This window comes from Micropterus dolomieu, linkage group LG16 (genome assembly GCF_021292245.1).
Source record: "Micropterus dolomieu isolate WLL.071019.BEF.003 ecotype Adirondacks linkage group LG16, ASM2129224v1, whole genome shotgun sequence".
In the NCBI taxonomy this organism is placed as follows: domain Eukaryota; kingdom Metazoa; phylum Chordata; class Actinopteri; order Centrarchiformes; family Centrarchidae; genus Micropterus; species Micropterus dolomieu.
In genome coordinates, this window is record NC_060165.1 from 19126726 (window position 1) to 19146333 (window position 19608).

Here is a 19608-nt window from a genome sequence, read left to right on the forward strand (position 1 = left end):
AGTGTATGATAATGAGGCTGTGTTGTGATTTGTGTGAACCAGTGAAGTGATTGCAGTCACTACGTTTCTAAGAAAGTGATTAGTGACAAATACAAGTGGGAGCCAATATTAGAAAGCATTCAAACCAAAACAAGAGACCAAATGTATAGTATAAGATTGAAAACACGCAAGGAGTTGATGGACATTGATTGGATATGACCCTGAAGCTATGACTCAGCGGTGCAGTTTGAAATGTATATGAAGCATTGCATTTGACACGGTGTCTTTATTGACACTTGTTATAGGTTTGATTTATGTAACTTAAACATATATTGAATCCCATTTTCTAAATTTCTTCAATGCTCAAACTAAACAAGATTGTAACTACAGAGAACATTTGAAAAGTTGTGTGCAATGTATGTTTTTGTATCACGTAATGTAAATCTTCTATTGTTCCTGTCATTTGTTGTCATTTATTTAAAGTTTCCCTACCAATTCAACAAAATTCTGGAGATTGTCCTTAAATAAACTTTACATTATAAACCTGCTACAGCTGAGTTTCTCACTTTAGAAAAATGGCAGTTAAAGTAACAGAGCAGTGTGGTTGATTTGTATTTTCTTTTCTGTACTTAAGTATTTTGAAATCATTTTTTCATTTATACAATAAGACAGCAGACAGCTGGCTCACATGATGACTAACCTTGTTAACAGCTTGTCACGCAGACAGATCAGCAGACTGACTTGAATATACATTATATTAGGTAATATTTGTATATACATATTTGTCTTCTAAATAAATGTCTCCATTCATTTCTTAATTGTAATCTGCACATGTTCTGGGCAGTCACTATAATTTAAATGAACACTCATAAAACTGCTTGTTAGAACCATGGTTACAACACTAATTGTCGCTAAATCACAACATCCAAATATCGCTTACTCCTATACTGAAGAATTTTACTTTTAAAATTCTACACTGATCACTAATGTAAATGTTATGCATACCTGCACCCTGATTCAAACTGGACACTGCAATTACTACAAACAACTCTATAACCCAGCATCAGTGTACTGTACTTTAACCATTCATTCACTTTTCATATAGACACACTGGTACAATCCAAAACACGTCTAGCATGTTAAAAAGCCAAACAGAGCTTTAGATTTGGGTGACTGAACAATTTCTAATGTGCTTTGGAGGGGAATTTATGAGCTATTTTTTCCCCTCATCTAGCCTCTCAGTGAGCATCTGCTGTGAGCATGTGATGCAGTAAATTTGGATTTAGTGGTTGCTGTTAAAACTCTTCTCACCTCTGCAACGTCTTTAACTTTCCAACAGCAAGAGAAGCTGGGTGATATCTGCTTCTCTCTGCGATACGTTCCCACTGCTGGCAAGCTGACCGTGGTCGTCCTCGAGGCCAAAAACCTGAAAAAAATGGATGTGGGAGGCTTGTCAGGTGAGGAGAATTGTAATGGTGTGTGTGTGTGCGCCCACTGACTTTCCCTCTGACAGGCCCTTTGTCTGTAATTATACATGCACTGCAACACACACATTGCCTCCACAACACTGCTAGTTTTTTCTTTGTTGTTTTTAACCAGCCAAACACATCACCGGTCACAAGTACATTTGTCATGCTGACTTTTGTCCCCCAAAGAAATCTTTGATGTTTTGAACAGATGTTCAGATCCTAAAGAAATTGCACTTCTAGACCTAATCTTGTTTAAAAGAAGACCACTAATGAATGCAACATTAGCTAATGAAGACAATATGTTGACCAAAGAATGAAGTAGAAAGATGCAAACATATCCCTGCTGTGGTGTTGCTCTAACAATGAACCCGGGCAGCATGAGGATCAATAGATGACATTTATCACAATACAGTCAAGTCTGAATAGCAGGTCCGATGTCATGGTAACAGAATGTGCCACTTTTTAGCGCAGGAGAGTGGAAATCCTTGTACAGTCAACACCCCCAGGTTCATGACTGGAGCATACACAAACAACACAGGGTCAGTCTGTCTGTTCCCCCCCCACCCCCCCGATTCTGATTAGACTATGTAAATCCTTAGTCGGGGACATCCCTAAATGATGAAGGAATACATACTGGTTCGTGTTGGACTGGATTTTGGAAACCAAGACTGCTGAAAGTTAGATTTTGTTTTTACACAGAATGTTGTTCCTGTATGAGCTTTTTGTTTTCTCTTCTCTTTATCTTATATTACATTAAATTGAATTTCTTTGCGGTTTTGAGGTTGGATTTTTCTGAATTTTAATGACTACATGATTGATTTTCCAGCCTTAAAGAGTATTTTTTTGGTGTGGTCATGAGAGAAACGTAATGAAGTCATCAGACAAGTCCAAAGACAGGCTGTCTTTCTTCACTATCAACATAATCAAAATATGACGAATACAGTTTAAAGTTTGAGTGACGCAGATGAACGACACATGTTGTCTGTATATGCAGAGACAGTTTTTTATCCATTTACACCATAGAGCTATGCAGAAAGAAAGCAGATTCATTCATTCATTGCACAACCTGACATGCCTCAAAATTGGTGTTGTAAGTCTGCGCAGATTGTGACCAAGACTTTATCACACCCATTTCTCACAGTGTGACATGCAATGAACTTGTAAGATTCTTATCAGACAGTCTATAGTCTTAACTAAGATTCACCACTAAAATCCAGCATCAGAACAATGAGGTTGAGATTTAACGTTGAACAGTTACACAATTATGTCTGTGTTTTTATTTGATTGTAATTCATATCTTTCTATAAGGCACTTCGGTCAACATTTGTTGTTTTTAAATGTGCTCTATAAACAAATTTATTTGACTTTCGTGATAAAAACACAACATCATTCAGGAGCTTGACAGCATTGACTAGCCAGTATCTAATTGTTGATCATATCAGACACACTCAGAAACACGAATACAAAATCACACAATAAGCTGCCCACTCTCCCTCCCGGCTGCCTCTCCTTTGACTTTCTTCAGTGGTTTCATTTTAAATTCCCCGGTGTGCACTTCCCTCCCACCTTGACTCTTTCTCCTGCAATTACCATACACCTGGGTCCACTTGCTTTCTGCCTGACAGCCCAGTCTCTCCATATAAGCCTAAACATCCTGCAGTACAGTAACACGGCACACATTAAAAGCTCAGAGCTCCCTTTCATCTATCAGACCAGCGCAAGCAGCCATTTGGCAGAAAAAAAAACCCTCCCCCGCTGCCATTTTCTGCTGCTGCCATTAGCTCTCACCTGTGCCCATTTGCATCGTAGGATTGTCAACATTTTGAGTTGTGAGCCACGTCGACTAGCCAGTATGAAAAGGGTGTGAATCTGTTCACTTTGACGGCCAGGTTTCTCTCTTTCAGAGAAGGGAAATGGTAGGGAAGCCAGACAGTTTGACACCACATACCGTATGTCATGTTTAATTGGAGCATGTTTTATCTGGGTGTACTGGGCTCTGGGTTTCAGGGTGAATTATTAGCATACAGTGATAGCACCATGCATGTTTCTAATTACACACAACCAGAATAAACTCTAAATTGCAGTTTGAGTTTTGATTTTCGTTAGTTGCGACTGCTTTTCTGCTTTGAGTGGACTTAAAAGTGTAGCAGATGGATGAAATAATGGGCAGGTCTGTAATAACAATAATTAGCCTCCATCCACAGGGCGGTTCAGCCAGAGCTTAAGGAGGAGGACAAGTAATTGATGGCCTGGGATCAGCCTTCTCCTCTATTGTCATCCTGTTTACCATGCCTAATTATGGCTCACAGAGAAAGATGTGGGAATTATCATTAACCAATGTATAATCAGAAATAATTCTTTTGATTGGCTCCTCATGCAACATCCCTCCAAATCTACCTCCATGCAGTGTCTCTTACAAAAACAGACTTTTGAAATAGTTGTTTTAAAAAGTACAGTTGACTTTTGGTGCTCCTCAGGATTCTTAAGTGCAGTGATGCACTGAGCACCATGCTCTTTTAGCTGTCGTCTCAAAATAATCACAGTCTCATTGCAGACAAGTTACTCCTCTCCCTGCTTTAACTGACTCCAGAGGAATGTATAGTTACAATACACTTCCATTACGTTGAGTTGTAGGCAATCAGATTGCAAAGAATCTTGAAACTCCAGTGGGCGGTGCATTTTACAGTTTTGCGAAACAGACTAAAGACTAGAAAGTGAGTTATAAAAGCTAGTAATTGCAGCAGCAGGCAGAGTCATCATCTACTCTTTCAACCTCCCACAGATTTATTGTGTAATTTTGTGCTAAGGGGCAGTAAAAATGTCTGTTATTGTCTGTATTAAACTGCGCATTTTACAGTCTTTCAAGCGACTATAGTGTATCCCTGGCATGGTGCACCATCAAAGGTGAGTCAATCTCAAAAGTGTGTCGGTGACAAAGGCTAAGTGTCTGGAAGAGACTCGAGAAAGAGTAGATGCAGGTTTATAGAGCTAGTGGCAGCAAAAGTGTTTTGTCCCATCCTCTTTGTACCTCTGAAGACTTCCCAGAGGGCTGTGAGGCGGCACATAACCAGGTAATGGCCCACAGTGAGGGAGGTTATCAAAGCACACAGGCACCATGTCGGCGGTAATGAAGCCGCACTGCCCCGACCTGGCGCTCCTGCTCACCATCAAGTCTCTCGGCTGGAGGGTTTATTTGTTTTGTTCCCCTGGCTGGTCGGATAGAGAGGTTTTTTCCCTGTCAGTGAAGCAACAGGCCCGAGGGATCTTTAAGATGATGAACAGGCCCTGAGAGAAGAAAGCAATTTGAAAGTGATTAGGAATGCAAAATGTATTTTGTCAATGTCCTTTCCTTTCACAATTGTGCTTTAATATCTACAAATCATAAATAAGATGTTGATAATAAGCAGATGAGTTACAGGAAGATTCATAAGCTATTAGATAATTAAGATTATCATTGTAGAAAGGAGACTACAACACAATATCATCAAAGATTTCCTTCAGATTTTGTGGGTCTGCACCTCAGAGAAGAATTTTACTATAAACGCTTGTGTTTGTGTGGTATGTGTGTCATTCACTGCTGAGTTGAGTGTGTAAAACTAAACTGACAGTCACCCCTGGGTGCACCCACCATGGAAAATCCAAAATGATGGGAGGAGAGCTAAGATGACAGCCAGCCTATATATAACCCTGCTTCAATTGGTGTTCATTTGGCACAACTTTGCCAGCGCCCATAGCGGCCACACTCAGTGAACACGAAAATATTTGAGGGAGAAACAAATTCTTTGTTTGGTTTTGTATTTCTGTGCACATAATATATTATTGAAGCTTCAACTGTGAGAGGCACTACCCTCACCAAGATAATCCAGATGAGTCACAGCTGGCAATCAGTCACAGGTTGAAGTACAAACTGTAAGTAACCGCTTTTAAAAATAGGCTTTAGCTTTAGTAGCTCTACTTACCTCTGCAGCTGATTTGGCTCAGATCTCATCACTTAACCAGAAACCTACGTCTAGCCTCCTGGGGGAGATGTATGGATCACTGATTGTGTGACGCCTCATAAAACTATGGCCAACATCCAGGACTCAGATGAGTAAACCTCAGGATAGCGAAGGCGAACCTCTGTGCTGTACACATATGTGAGGAAGCGCTTTTGCATCAGGAGCGCTGGCATTCATCCATGAAATGAGAGAGATTACACCCGCCTTGGATAAGACACTAAAATGGGCCGGATATGAGGTACAGCGAGCCTCCCAAAACTCAATAATGCCAAACTCTCATCTGCTGGCCAGAAAGATAAGGACTGTCTGGATAGCAGTGATGTGGCGCCACAGGTGTTTTCTTTTTTCAAAAGAGAAAGGGTTATCTTGCATAATCCCATTCACCTGTTGCATTATGTTAATTCAGGCAGATACATGACATGTACTGAACATGTTGTAGCAGTCACTGCTGTAATGGTATTTCAACGTATACAGCTTTAGGCAATGATAGATATTATTACAATTGACCGTAAAAGTGATTTTCCAAATATAATTTAGCAAATATAATGAAGCATGGTAGGCCTTAGTTTGGAGAGTGGTGTCTTTTTTTTGCCATTCTAAAAACACAAAAGCAAAAGTATAAATAATTAATCTGTATGTTTATCTATTCTAGCAAGCCCTCCCCTAGGGTTGTGATGGGGCAGTGGATAAGACACATGCATTTGGTGTGAGAGACCCATCCACCATTGTGTTCCTGAGCAAGACACTTAACTCATTGTTGCTCCAGAGGCATGCAACCTCTGACATATATAGCAATTGTATATTTTTTTATCACTAGGATAAAAGCGTCAGCTAAATGAATAAATGTAATGTAAATTTAATGCAATCGTTAGCATGCCTAGCTAACGAGCTTACTAACTACAGTAGTAACCTAGCGAGTTAGCATATAACTAACTTCATTACTTTATTAGGTCAATTCAATTCAATTTAAACAACTTTATTAATCCCACTACGGATCTCCATTGTGTGCAGGTGGTGGGTGCTGTCAGTTTAGGCTAACGTTAGTAGCTCTGTCCTGATCTTTTTGAGAATTGTGGAAATTTACACTTCAGCCCTAGCCAACATTATTAGCGATAGCCACTACGGATAATGACTAACATTGGTTGATCCTCAAACTAAGCCTTTTCCCTTGTAACATTAAATTTAAAAGCATGATGTAAGCTAAGTAGCCAAACAGGGTTACGTTTGAACAAAAAACAATCTCAACAATCATAGATTCCCCCTTATCACACATATACTACTAGGACGCTCAGCTCTTCCCTGCAATACAAGATGAATGCTGCTTCTTTATTTCCATGATGGCTGCATGGATCAACTAGTAAGGATCCTGACTTTTTGCATAGTCATCAAGTGCATATTTTGTATCCCTTTTACAAGATTTAGTTTTAACTCAGGAAGCTAATATAAGCTTAAATAGCTAGCTGGCTATAGCTAATGATACCTGCCAGCGACAGTTGTCAGTTCAGCCAGCAAAATAGACAGTTGGCTATAAATTAAAAGCTGCTTTTGTCTGAAATGTCTGTTTGAAATCAATGATGCATTATTTCAAACATTACAAGGAATTTTGAGTGGTAAATCTGCCTCCATTATCATAGTAAACTGTGTTTGTGACGTGCGAGAACGGAAAGCTTGACAGGCATAGCAACAGTAACTGACATGTGGCCATGCAGGGTTTCTGAAATTGTTCTTTAAATTTGTCCTTTTTAAACCTAATTCAACAAGGAGAAATCCCACACATCCCTTTTCTAGACCCTCTGTGCCCTTTGCCATTTCTCAGCTTTTGTGCTAGACATTCTTTAGACGCCTGTGACACAGAGGTCTGCCTACGCTACATTAGTTTGAAATAATCAGAAAAAGAACTGAGCAGTTTCTATGAGAAATGACAGCCACCCATGGCTGACCAGACAAAGAACATACGGAAACTTTACTTACACAGACAATCCAAGGGGGGTACATGTACTGGCAACTAATTTGTGGGAGATTACTGCAGAAATCCACAGAATAACACTGAGAATTGTTTGATTTTAAGTTTAATCGACAGCATTTCCAAACCTAAAGCTTTGTGGCTTAAATGTTCTGAGAATCTGAGAAACTGATTAAATTCCTATACAAAGTGACAACACACACTCACGCAACCCTCATTCGCTGTTTCCTCATCCCAGCACTCCAGCTCTTCTCAGCAGGAGACTAATAATGGACACCCACTCCTTTAGGAGCCTGTTACCTTTTCACTCATGTCTCTGTCATCTATTTATTCTCCCTGCTTTTTTTTGCCACTCTTATTCTGTTTGTGTGGTTTTCTTTCTATAGTCACGTCAGATGCCCTGGACGAGCCTGCCAATCTGCAAGTGGGTCCTTATCCCCCTAAATTGGATAAAAGATTAAGGGAGCTAAGCTTGTTCAGTGTTTGTGGGATTTCTAGCAATAGCAATGTTGCAACTAAAAACATAGAGATATTTTCAGTGCAGCCCATGCTTCAAAAAACATGATGTGGCATAAAGACTGCATATGGGATCCATAGATAAATCCAGATTATCAGCGCAAGCAGTGTTTTAACTACTAATTATAAGCTCTGATTCAAAGTCTTACTCCTTATTCATTCCAATTCACAGCTCTGCAGTTCAGTAGTTAGGGGGATTTTGTTAGCCTCAAGTGAGGGACTACCTCATTAGTATCTCTGAGATTATTGTGGTTATTGCCTTTCTCAAGCAGCATGCTGTCTTAAATGATAAACAACACAAAGTGTTTTTCATTCATTTTTCATCATCTAGTCATCATGATTGTGGGCTGAGATCAGAGATCATTAAGCATCATTATGCGTTCTTCATATGTGGAACAAGAAACAATCTGGTCAACATTTTTTACACAGCAAACCATGGCCTGTGTTTTAACTGTTTGTATTTAATTTATATTGGTGTATTTATAATGAGAGATATTTGCTCTTCCCTCTCTCCCTTTCATGTTATTACAAGTTTTTTTTCCAAAAAGATGTCAGCCTGCCCCATGTTGTTTTACATGTTGACAGGAATGTGAAGTTCAGAGATGTGATAAGCGCAAAGCGTAGAAAACCACTGTGAGGAGCAACTGGTAGCCACCATGGCTGACTTTAAGAGGCTGATACTGCTGTCATTCAAGCAAACACAGCCCAAAACACTTCAATACTGTCAACGGTTTTACTTCAAGCAGCATCTAGACACCATTAGGGGAACTGTAGCTGAAGGCATAAACACATTCAGTATGTTTACATGCACCCGGGAAACGAGGTTACACAGGAAATTAGACAATGTATTTACATGCGCTGTAACCTAGTTCGATGCAGCTGAAGTCTTTGTCATGCATACATTATGTGCATGTGTAAAAACACAATTAGAAACCTGATTACCTGTATACATGGCCAAGAAATCGACTTTCTAAATGACTGTAACACGCTACATTTCTCACTTTCTGAATTAATAAGGACCAACCAACCGTAGCAATATATTTTATTTAGTGAGTAATTCATGTGAGTGAATGGGAAAAGCACATATTGTTTGAACTACAGTGATTATTTAATCCTCATTCATCTTTTGGATGTTTTTTTTTTTGCCATTAAAAAGTACAGTAGAACTTATTACATTCTGCAGCTGCCCATATTTGGGCATGTAATGTAAAGTATTTGGAATCATTAGGATCTCTTTGACTGTGCAAACTTAACAGCCATACCTAGTCCTTTTAATGGCCTAATTAAAGCCAAAAAATCAAAAACGTAGTGTTTATTTCACAATTTGAAATGGCATATGTCCAAGCCAAGACACTAATGGCTCCTCTTCTTCAATTTAGTTTTGATGACAATTTGTAAATAAATCAGGAGGAGTAGCGTCACACCATAAACAAAAGCGGGTGGTTTGTTGTTTTTAGGCACACACTTTACCTGATTGCCAGAGTGGATGCGGACAGACGACCACTTGGGTTCCCCTTGAGATGGCATTCAGACAGATGAAAATGAGGCTTTTGAATAGGGAAGGTTAACTGAGTGATGTAAATACATAAGACTCTCATGGCTTTATAACCACTGCCCACTGCCCATCGCTTATAACTCTTTTTGTAGGTATTAATATATCAAAAACGTTGATAACGAAGGTTTGCTTAAATCTATTATAATCAATATTTATATATTAACAATGGATAAAATAATACTTGTAGTGATGATCTGACCGTTATAACCTGGCTCTGCAGTTTCCCCTCAGCTCTGCGGAGGTTTTTTACAGCAAGCAGCCAAAACCTATGATAAATACCCTGCAAGCTACCTGCCCAGCACCAAATGGTAGACAAAGTTAGCAACTATTTAGTGAACATAGTGGAGCATGTTGCAGTTAAAGAACCACATACACTATATGGACAAAAGTACTGGGACACCTACACATTACTTTTATAACATCCCATTCTGAATCAGTATGGAGTTAATATGGAGTTTGTCCCCCCTTTGCAGCTATAACAGTTCCACTCTTGTAGGAAGGGTTTGTCTGTGGGAATTTTTGCCCGTTCATCCAGAAGAGCTTTTGTGAGGTCAGACACTGATGTTGGACACAAGGCCCTGGCTCACAATCTCTGTTTTAGTTCATCCCTAAGGTTTAGTATAGGGTTGAGGTCAGGGCTCTGAGCAGGCGAGTCAAGTTCTTCCACACCAAACTGAGAAAACCATTTCTTTATGGAGCTAGCTTTGTGCACGGGGGCATCATCATATTGAAAGAGGAAAAAGCCAAACACAAACTGGTAGAATAACTGTGTCAAGAATTGTATGTTGTAGCATAAAGATTTCCCTTAAGAAAGACCACACAATGAAAAAACAGTCCCTGCCAAAAGTATTGGGACAGGGGTACTTTTGTCCATATAGTGTATTTACCTCATGAAGAGGTTGAGACCAAAACCAGAGCTGAAAGGAGAGTGAATATTGGACTATTATGCATCGGGTGGCCCGAAACACAACTCCAAATGAATGCTAATATTGCTGTGTTTGCTGGATGTGTAATTAGGCATCTGTTCACCTTATCAACTTTACAAAGTGATAAAATGTCAATGTTGTATTTACTGCTTGTTCCACTGCCCCCAAGTGGCCAAAATCAGTTAATGCAGGTTTAACTCTTATTATCTGTTAAAGGACAGACAAATAGAGGAAGATTATAAAGAGCGCCTTAAAATGATGTCAAAGAAGTAAAAGTGTAAATTAAAATGTGTCTTTGTCTGCAGATCCATATGTGAAGATCCATCTTATGCAAAACGGCAAGAGGCTGAAGAAGAAGAAGACGACAATCAAGAAGAACACCCTCAACCCTTACTACAACGAGTCATTTAGCTTTGAAGTCCCATTTGAACAAATCCAGGTACAGTCTCAGCCATTTACAGAAATTGAGAGTTTATAAAATATCCATTCTTATAACCCTGACATTTCTAAAAGGTAATGTGCTATCCTGTAGGGACACATTTTATTGTAAGAACCAGCAAGTATTTGCAGCATATAAGCCATTGATAAGTGGAGCTCATTTACCAAATAATCAGTTTAGAGGCTTTTCATCAAAACAGTATAATCAAAGGCACTTCAGTTTAAATTGGCCTTGGTTTTGCAATTCAACAAGCCAGTTGCTCGGTTGATGTTATTCTCTGCACTTGTTATTGGATATAGCATGTATCTCAGTGCTATTTGTTGCATGTCTTACAAAGATTACCGTGCACAACATGATTTAAGTGAGTACAGCAACAACTACAGTATATCTAAGACAAAGAAGGAGTAAAGCATAAATCTTTTTCCAGAACATTATGAAAAAAAAAGGATAAAGAATGCACAGACTGTGCCAGAACGGAATAGCAATGAACAACATTATCTCTTCAGGCAAGACAGTAATTGAGTCAAATTGATTATGCCTGTCACAGCTCACAAATCACGGGTTTTGGGTCCATGTGCCTCAGATTCAATTTCAACTGTGTTGATCCCAATCAACCCCGTCCAAATCAAACCTTTATTTAGTCCTGCTTATACTAGTAAGTTGGCTGAATTTACATTTCACCAAGAGCCTAGTTTGTCATTAAATAATTAGTGCCACTGATTGAATCATAAACTTGTCATTGATTAGGTGTATTTAACGCTCTCCTGAAAGCAGTGAGAACATTATATGAGCTAAAAATGTACTTAAATTGCCGGTAAACTGTGACCAACCTGTCAAACACCAACTAGGCTCCTTACAGAGGTTGTTGTAAATGTTAAAGTAATGGACTTGTTAAACACCCACGATAGCTCTTTAGCTCTGTTAGCATCTGATTTTAAATAAAGACATCAGAGCTGTGGTGATTTGTAATTACAGACTTACTGCCACAATATCAAGTTGTAGGGAAATCAAATATAGTTTCATTTGTTAATCGATTTCTCAGGCAGATTTTTTCCCCATCCTGTTAACATTTACAAGAACAACCCCTTATAAATAGCTGCAAATTAACCATTTTTATCTGCAGAGGCAGAGTACTGAATCTGAGCTAAACTTGACCTAGACTATTTGTGTAATTAATCTAAAGATTTTAATTGTCTCAAAGACTGTGTGGGAAAAGAAACAGTGCTGATTAACAGAAGCTTTGCTATTGACTTCCACATCCTCCTTAGTACACATACAATTAGCGTTTAGTGCTCAGTGACACCATTTAGATCAACTTGCTTTTATATATAGGCTCTTAGATACTAACCATTACCCCATATTGGCAAATGAAACTACATTTTTTTATCTCCTGGTTTCATTCATAGAGGACTTAACTATGCAACTTGAAATGTATACAAAAATCTAAGCACGGTATGGCACATTTTATACACTCAGCTCACTCACAGTGCTTAAATAATGCATAAAATACATTAAATAAATAATAAATTCAGTACATCAGACAATACATAAGATATTAAACAAAGACACAGCTTGGCTCTCTAAACAAGTTCACAATTTAACGTGTTTTATTGCTTTTGTTAAATTTGTACAGAGAAAAACAAATTGAGGTTTTAGTGGCGTTACACACATGGACTTAATGCAGCTTGTCAGAGTCTTGTTGACACAGTTAGGTTGCCAGGTTTTGTCTTCTTCCAAGCTTGTAGAGGGAACTACTGTATCCTACAATCTACTGTATCTGGCAACCTGTGCAGTAGCCAGAGATGCTACACAGATGTTCTAGGCAAATGGATAAAGCATTGTTCGTCACATGACATTAACATCAGTTGAAAGAAAAGCTAATGAACTTATTTCCCAAAATGTTGAGTTGTTCTTTTAATTATTATCCAAAATGTGATTATTATTGGTAAATCATTCACAGCACAATAGAAGCAGCAAAACAGTACCGGTCAGTGATGATTAACAAAAAGAGCCTGGTAATTTCCAATCAAAGACAACCGTGATTCAATTAGTTCACGTTCAATTATCCATTTGAACGCGAACTGTCCCTTTAAAAACCATCTAACGCTTACTGGCCATCTGGGAACCTTATTCAGCATTTAATTACATGGCGTATTAGGCATGCTCTTTTCTAACAGTGGCTCTGTGCTCATGCAGGTGGCAGTAACCCCGTCTCATTGTGCCAGTGGATCGAAACTTAATCAGGGCTCCTTTTGCACTAATTCATATTCTCTGCCAGAGATTGATGCCCAAGTCACTCCTTTTTACAGTGTCCCTTTGAACAAGCACATGCTGCATGCATGCGAGGCTGAGTCTTAGACCTCTGAGTAATCAAAAATTCTGCCGTGTCTGGCTTTGAAAATAACCAAGGCCCGGTCTGGAATGTCATTTACTGTTAATGAACATTAATGTCTGAAGGAGCACCTCATTCTCTGCATTACTGTACTACTTAAAGTAAAAACCAGGAAGTTTAACGCACAAATGCATTCACATTTTCTACTCTACAATAACTGATGTTTCAGTGTATACTGTGCTTAGTTTATCAGGGCTTTTAGATCTTTCTCAGGAATATTCTTAGCCGCACAGTCCATGATTTTATGTTTCCAGTATGTTTGGAATAATTAGAAAACAGGAACTCAAACTTCGCCAAAAAACCATTAAAGAACACTGATTGACAGGTGCCCTTTAGGAAAGGCAGTGCAGAAACACAGCAGCTTTGAGCACACATTACAATAGCTATGTGGGGGATCTAAAAACTTCTGTTGTTTTCTGTTTTTAATGCTCTGATGCAGTAAAAGCTCATGTCTGTGTCATATGATAATGTCTAATAAAAAATAATTAAGTAACTTTTCTAAACAAAAGTTAAAAAGTGCTTAGTAGCTGTTCTGGAGCTTTCTATCATATCACATGACCTTTCTTAGCAATTATAAAAGGGATTATGATTTAGGAGGTGGTTTATAAAAGGACACTGACTTAAAGAGTTTTATTGTTTGACTAAAGCAAACGTGACTGTTTAGAGATGAATATATATATGTCTGTATGCTGACGTCACCTTGATTTACATTCTCTCTTCTCTACCACTCTTCCCTTTCTACAGAAAGTGCAAGTTGTTATAACTGTTCTGGACTATGACAAGATCGGCAAGAACGATGCCATCGGCAAGGTTTTTGTGGGCCTCAACAGCTCGGGGACGGAGCTGCGCCACTGGTCCGACATGCTGGCCAACCCCAGGAGACCCATCGCCCAGTGGCACGTGTTGAAGCCTGAGGAAGAGGTGGACGCTCAGCTCTCCACCAAGAAATAGGCAGGACCCTTTCAGCACCTGCCTTGTAGTACTCTTTAGCCAGTATGTGTAAATACCTCAGTGATATATGGGTCCATCCATGTAACCCCCTAACTCAGCCTCTCCCAGCTTTACCGTTCCTAATATCACAAACAATCCTAATTGTTCAAACTTCCTGTAAGATCCCACCTTCTGCTAATTTCTCTCGGGTTCTACTTTTCTGGCTTTCTGTTTTTCTTTTTGTTCCTCTATGTTTCAGCAGTTTTTGTTTTCCATCTCTGTGCCCTTAAACGCCCTGACCAAATGCCCCCTTCTTTTAAGCAATATGATCTGTATAGATAGCGCATGACTGAAAGAATTTATTGTACCACAGTTGTATATATAAGTATGCAGATAAAAATGATTTCTAGTTTATGTGTTTGTATGTTGTTACCTGTTTCCTAATCTGTGTATATCTTGATGTTTTTAATAAGATGTTCTATTTTAAATTATGTAAATGCAGATATAGAGGAAAGCCAATATTATATATCCCAGGATTTAAAAATTCTACCTTATTACCTTATTGCATTCCAGAAAAAAAAAACTCCAACCTGCAAGACACTAGTGGAAATATATTCAAATATTGTAAAGGACAATGTCTGCCTTTAAGTTCAGCAAAGGATCATCACTGAAAAGACAAACAGACAAATATATACAAACAAAACTCCAAAATACAAGGCCATTAACTGCTATGGTTCTGAGGGAAAAATTATGCTGCTGGAAATTATATAAGCACATGATGTCTTATGACTTTTTGTACTTATTTCTCAATCAGAGGACCTATATGTTTAGCTTGATGCACACTCCTTACCAGACACAATAGTTAATGCAACCCAGTTAGCATTTACTTTCTCCATATTTGGCAGTTTCTTCTAAGTGAAATAGGTCCTCGTTTTAAAGGCCATCGTTCACTTATACTGGCTCGTTAGCTTTTCCAAAAATGGAAAATATTGCCTCCAAAAAAAGACTCATTTCTCAACCCTTCAGAAACAGACCCCATGTGAAAAAAAGCACCAATCTGTAGCCATTGTGTCCTTAAGCTCGTTTAACAATATTTTGTTAACTGCTTACTTTGAACAGCCTTGTCGTTGTTGGAAGTATATCGCATTTAGGCCGATCTTCGAGGGGGAATTAAAAAAAAAAAAAAGACGAGTCACGACTCTGGTTTTAAGAGGACTATTTTTTAGAGCAATTCAACGTCTTGACTATTTTTAGTAAACTGCATGATTTTTTTTACAATCTTTACTAAAGGCTGGGACGGGGGGGAGATCTACTGACACCAGGGGCTGTCTCTTCTGATACGATCCCCTTGCCTTCAATCAGAGGAGAAGATAGAAAAATCAAGAGTTTAAACATTGGGTCAATGTATATGTTTACATTGACGGAGGCGAAGCGAGTTTCTAAACACTGCCATTTTCAGAGAGGTGACTTATGTAGAGGCTCTCTCTTCATGCACACTTCCACTTGCTAGTGGTTGTAGCTTTGGTTTATCGGGAACAATGTCTTTGGCTGCAATGGTGCCCTGAATCGCAGTCTTTGCTTTGCGTTGCCTTCTCACAGTGACAATAGAGCTAGCCATGTTTTACTGCCAATTTTAACTTTTATGTGGCTGCTGTTTTGCACTGGATGTCTCTGAACTAGCTTGTTGACTTCCTTAGGAAGACATTTGTGGACAATTGTTGACTGACTTCATTTCAGGACACCTGCAGAGGGAGCCCGAAATCGGCTTAAATAAAAGGAAGAAAGCAATGATGACAAATCACTTTTCAGCCAACAGCAGTGACATCACTTTTGTTTTCTTGTTGGCACAGGACTACACCAAGAGAACACTAAATAACCGTAAAGTTAATGGTCTGCACAGGCTATTAGTCCATCATGTCCTTTACTACGGGTTCAATTAGCAAAGGAATACGTTTTAATCCATGAAAACCATAAAGTCTCTTATCTTGGAGGAACCTCTTGCATACAGTATACTCGATGCTAGCTACAGGAGGACTTTCTAAATGTTTTCAATGTTATTGTGTAGTTGATCGCACTATTATGAAAAAGCTACTTGTCATTCCATATGAGTCTCTGAGGACTGCTTTGTGTATCACTGTGACTGCCGTGTGTGCTTAGAGATGTAGACTTATCAGTAGGTAGCGACAGTTTGTTCTGTAGTGATGTCGTAGCGTTTAATGCCATTTTCCCTTCTACACGCAGAGAAAGAGAGAGTGCGTGGCGTCGCCCGACTTTACGCGGCAAAAAAAACAAAAAAGGCAGGAAGACGTTTTAATATGAGAGCGAGCGGGTGGCTTCACACAGCATTTTGTTGAGCACTGTGCAATACTTATATGTTCATCCCATAGTGTTAACGTGGGTGGTGTTGCCCAAGGGGGAAAAAATATTCTAACTCTAGAGGATGATTCCAGTCCAGAGAGATGTTTCTCCTTTCCAGTGAAATGGTTAGGACACAGCACACGTAGATTCAGCTTATAGGTTGGAGCTTGACACCTGTCGACCTCTGTTTAGGGTTCCCTCCCTTTTTCGCAGGTTTTATTTTCTGTTCTTGCACACAGTTCCAGCATCAGAAGTTTCAGGGAGTATTAGTTAAATACCACATGAGATTCTACATTTAAATATCCCCTTAAAATGCCATGTGTGTGTATATATATATATATATATATATATATATATATATATATACTTACACACACACACACACACACACACACACACACATATACACACATAATTGTGTCAGAAATGTATATCTAGAATGAAGCTATATACTATATCTCTTTATTTAATTTTCATTATGGATTTTTTTTATTTGTTAACTGCCTTGTTGATTCAAAAACCCCTTTTATATTTAAGATGAATACTCTGAATGTACAGTATGGACTGTGTTGGTAGATTATTTTAACCGTGAGATTAGATGTACTTTGCACTTTTTGTTGTAAAGAAATATGAATTTTGTTGATATTTTTTTTTACTATTATGAATTTATTTAATTTTACCCCTTTGGGGTAAAATCTCCCCTGTCTGATATAATTTCCTAATCATTGAATATACCTAAATGCAGCTGCATTCCCAATCCCTTCTTTTGATTTGACATGTTTACATAAGTAGATTCACGAATTCCAGTACAGCTTCAGATTGAAATGAATAAAATGGAAGTACAAAGTAAAGGCTCTGTAAAAGTGGCCTGGGCAATTTAGTTTTAATGCAAAAAGGTTGTACTAAAGGAATAATCCGATCAAAGTTGAAAGAAAATCAAATGACAGAAATTACGCAAACGTGTACAAATGTATCAGGGAATTCAGTAATGAGCAGCATTGCAGAACCCATTGGATTGCGAGGTATGCGGAAACCCCACAAAGCAAAAGCCATTTCCTGCACCACAAAGCAACGCTACTCTTATTGCGATTTCCTACCAAAGTACGCATGCATAATCAAGCCCTAAATTCTCCTCTTGTTAAAAAAAACCTCTCTGTGTGACAAGGAACTCAAGATTCTCTCCAGTGACACTGATTAAAAGCCACACTGACCTTTCAAAAACAAAGCTGTGTAAAGTATTAGAATCTGATGCTGTAGAAAGATCCTAGTTGCCTTTGTGTATATCAACTGCCTGCTTGAGTATTTTGTGTGTGGAAATTTTCTCTGTAATCTTGTAGAACTGTTTGGGGTGTTTTTTCCTGCCATATCGCTCGCGGTGACGGCGAGCCGCTGACAGTTATATTTGCTGTGTATACCTTCATTTTTGACGAGGTGTTTTACAGTTTTGTTTCACTTTGTGTAGTGATTCACTCTGTGGAGTTTTCTGACTGTTGTTATATAACTTCATATACACAAATGATCAATAAAAATGTTTTATTTCCTGTTGATACAGAAGCTTATCATGTCCTGTTTTCATTTTATGATGCATGGAGTGTCAACAAAGCATCCATTTAAGTAGCAAAAGATGCTGGCACTGCCTAAAAAACATTATTATGTTATTACTATCACTACAGTGTTTGTACAGTACTGATTGGCAGAAGATGTATGACTCACTGCTCCTGCACGAAACTCCTGTCACATCATGTGTTGGTCCGGTGACAAATTCCGGTTTTAATGACGATGTTTGTCTTGAGTTGGCTGTGAATCATCCAGACCAGCCTGTTAACAAAGTCACTACTGCCATCTAAAGGATGTAAAGGAGAACACCACAGTGTACGTGCACAACCATGAAAAAAGAGGGTTCATGTTTTTCATTTTGCTCTGGGCACAGATCAATTTCTATTAGTGAATACTCACATGGACACGAGTCTGTCCTCCCACCAAATGCATGATGTCACATCGATGTGAAGCTCAGTTGAGAGTGAATTTGATTATGCGAGCACCCCGGAGTTGCAGATTTATAGATTTTAGGCTGCGCTGCCCGTTTCCCTTATCTCATCAGATAAGAACATCCTGTAAAAATTTCATGCTATATGGCTGTCAGTGACACATTTATACATAATAAAACTTAAACCCGTTAACATCTTTCTTGAAGTACCTTAAAATATCATCCCACATTTTCTGACTATTTCAAATATCTAGTCTTTATCAGCTAGTTCCAGCTCTTCATTGAAGCTATATAATGTTTGGTTTACACTGAGTGAAATATATTCAAACCCGAGACTCTATGTTTTCACAGCTGCACCATTCCATCAAATGGGATTTCACCAAAGTTTTGCCTGACAAAATCGGTGTCTTTGGAAATGATTTAAATAACATTATGTGGGTTAGAGCACACTTTGGCAGCACAGCATGAGTTTGGACAGACTGTCCTGCCAGTGAGACAGTGGGAGTGAAGAGGCTAAAGTAATAGACTAAAGGCAAAATATGGCTAGAATAAGCTGTCAGTAAAGTTCTGTAGCATTTGGAGATCATTAGTTTCTGACTTTAACTTTTGGTTAAAAAAAAATGGCACTGATTTCAGTGTATTTTGTGCTTCCTGTCTTAATGGTATCCCATCATTAAAATGTAAAAATATGGTGAAGTTCGGGCATCAAATATCGACATCTTAAGCAAACTTAAAACTTAGAAGGAATGTTTCAAGTTTCAAATATAACCAGAGACATTTTAACTTTACATGCAGGGAAATTGAAGTCAAAACTCACCACAAGCCACAAAAGTGAGCACATGTGCAGATGCATAGAAACGATAAGTAACCTTAACAAGTAGATACAAAAAGAAGCATAGAAAAAGAGAGAATAAGGTACTAAGTTTAATGGGCAATATGCATAGACATAAACTACATTTTGAATAAAGTACTAGGTACTACATGTTAGCCTAAGCTCCACTGGTTTGATTTTTAATGGCTTGTTGCAGTCCATTACTGCTGTCTCTGTTGTCTGCATTTAAATAATCAAAGCTGCATGATCAAATTAGGCTCCATT

The 19608-nt window shown here is 38.6% G+C and overlaps 1 protein-coding gene across 9 annotated transcripts in view; it reads left to right on the forward strand.

The window, feature by feature from the left end:
- Window positions 1-15380, forward strand: part of syt1a (synaptotagmin Ia) — a 194288-nt gene extending 178908 nt beyond the window's left edge. For all 9 annotated transcript variants that reach the window (XM_046072082.1, XM_046072088.1, XM_046072080.1 and 6 more), the window contains 3 exons: window positions 1319-1436; window positions 10712-10845; window positions 13982-15380. In XM_046072082.1, coding sequence (XP_045928038.1) covers window positions 1319-1436; window positions 10712-10845; window positions 13982-14188 — 459 coding nt within the window. In that variant the 3' untranslated portion in view covers window positions 14189-15380. The remainder of the gene's footprint in view (window positions 1-1318; window positions 1437-10711; window positions 10846-13981) is intronic.
- Window positions 15381-19608: the final 4228 nt, after the last annotated feature.